The sequence below is a fragment of the Apteryx rowi genome, unplaced genomic scaffold (genome assembly GCF_003343035.1).
Source record: "Apteryx rowi isolate R43461 unplaced genomic scaffold, aptRow1 scaffold_1478, whole genome shotgun sequence".
Taxonomy (NCBI): Eukaryota; Metazoa; Chordata; class Aves; order Apterygiformes; family Apterygidae; genus Apteryx; species Apteryx rowi.
Genome location: NW_020447728.1, coordinates 36496 through 38820, shown reverse-complemented (window position 1 = coordinate 38820; position 2325 = coordinate 36496). Strand labels below are relative to the sequence as shown.

General features: G+C 39.6%; 1 protein-coding gene across 1 annotated transcript; it reads right to left on the bottom strand.

Annotated features, from left to right (window-relative positions):
* Positions 1–287: 287 nt before the first annotated feature.
* Positions 288–1019, bottom strand: LOC112962412 (olfactory receptor 4D1-like; the record flags this gene model as incomplete). Its single annotated transcript, XM_026058505.1, is given in 1 exon segment — positions 288–1019. A coding segment is annotated over 1 exon segment (732 nt), but the record flags the coding sequence as incomplete, so codon positions are not given.
* Positions 1020–2325: the final 1306 nt, after the last annotated feature.

Below are 2325 nucleotides of genomic sequence, written 5' to 3'. Positions count from 1 at the left end.
ACAGCAGGATACATTTATAGTCAATAAAAAGGTCCAACTTTTGGGAGGGGGGCAGGCAGGAGATGTAGAGGGATTTTACTGACCTCTTTTGGATGTCTATGTTAGAATGAGATGAGCTCAGCTCTAGACTCCACTTACTGTATTGAGGAGAACTGCACCTATTATAAAGGCACTTGGGATGAGTAACTCAAGGTTAGATATCCATGTTAATTCCTAATCAGATGAAACACATCTGTTAATACCTTCCTGGGAAGTCCATATTTACCTACAGTGATATGGTAGAAAAGTTACACTGGAAAGGGGTGACTATTCAGAAGGAAGTTAAGACTTTCTTTTCCCTCATGAAAGCAGACTCCTAGAGACCAGATAGTCTTTTTCATCTCAGCATTTCTCAAAGTGTAGATCATTAGGTTCAACACTGGGATAATAACAGTGAAAAAGATGGAGGCTATCTTGTCCAGGGCAAACTTGAAAGGCCAAATATAGATGAATATCCCTGGAATGAATATTAAGCTTATCACCAATATCTGGGCTATGCAGGTAGAGAGAGCTTTGTGCTTCCTTTGAGAGACTTGCCTCCTTATCTTGCCTAGGATTACAGTGTATGAAATGAGCAGCAAGATAAATATTATTTTGAGGAGCAACCCACAATTGTAGGCCATCAGCAGCTCAGTCAGGTAGGTGTCAGAGCAGGCCAGTTTCAGTACTTGTGGGACATCACATTAGAAATTGTCCAGGGTGTTTGGACCACAGTAAAGTAAAGGGAGAAGCAGAGCAATCTGTGCTGCAGAGTGAGCAAATCCACTGGCCCATGATCCTGCTACTGCCCATACACACACCCCATGGTCCATTATTCTTTAGTATTGCAAAGGTTTATGTACAGCCACATACTGATAGGCTGCCATTGCTGCAAGGAGGAAGATGTGAACACCACCAGTGAAGTGAAAGAAAAGCATCTGAAAGATGCACTCATTGAATGGAATGGTTTTGCACTGGGAGAGGATAGCTCAGAGATCTATCAGAGAGGATTATATCAGAACACCCTTCCCTGTCTAGAAGAATGTCTTCTCTACAGTCCTATGCCATTCATTGTCATCCCCTTTAAATACAGTCTGGTTCTGGATCAGCTGTTACACTCTTGACTGACCCTACCAGGCTTTTAGCCTGGAGTTTCCTTGACAGCTACACCTCACTAGTAGATATATTCATTGTAGATTGCTAAAATTATCTGAGATGTGATTTTCATATGTTATTATCTTTCTAATATTTAAATTATGAGTGTCCTAGTATAGGGGATGGTGTCTGCTATTCAGTTCTGGTCCTTTGTTTCATTGCTTTGACACAGCCCACACCTGTTTTGCAAGAATGGTTACACTGCAGTTGTTTCCTTCCTGTCCAGATATCTTATACACACTCTTAAAGCTTTTTTGATGTATTTTGATATTGTCACATGTTGTGCATCCTAACAGGTATTACTTGCATTTGTATATTGCTATGTTTATGGCATCATTATTGACAGAGAATGCAGAGCTACTTGGAACATATAGTTAAAAATTTTTCAGACTTATTAATAAAAGTTCTATCCATATCTTTCCCAGATGATAGATCCATGGGCTCCTATCTTCTCCACCACTGTTTTAGATTTCAGAGACAGTGGTGTCTTTGATATTTGCAGTCTTCAAATTGGTACTTAGTGTCCTCCTCATTGTTGCTGTTGTCCTAGCTGGAATATTGATGTGTCAGTGCCAAGCTCTTGAGTACAGTGATGTGCCAGCAAACTCCCAATGAGATTGCAGCACTTAGATTTCTATTCAAGAAAACTAGAGTTTTAGTACAATAAAAAAAAGTTTAGGCAAGGTTTATTTCATACAAGAGCATCCTTAGCATATGTGGAATAATGATTAGCAAGTGAGGGGTCCAAGCATATGCATTTGTGACAAGGTGGATAGCTTAACCTCAATGGGCAGTGTGTAAGACCACCATGATTATTGCAAAGTCTTTGTTTTGCAAAGTATCTTTGTTTTTTGAGTGTCTTCTAGATTTTCTGGTTCCAGCCTTATCTTGATCATCCTAAAACTATTACAACCTTTCTTTGTGCCTTTCCAGATAAAACTGAATATTAGGTCAATGCCTTAGCAAGTCTTTGCAAGCACTATGCATTTGCTAATAGCTCTAGGTCCAGATCTCAATACTCTGCTTGGTTTTGCACACGCATTTTGTTCCTAGTTCCCCATGTTCTTCCACATGCTGAACTTTTATCATGGTTGGGAAAGGTGTTTTGAACCATAAAGTTTGGAACAGATATATTTTTCTGCAGCTTCATTA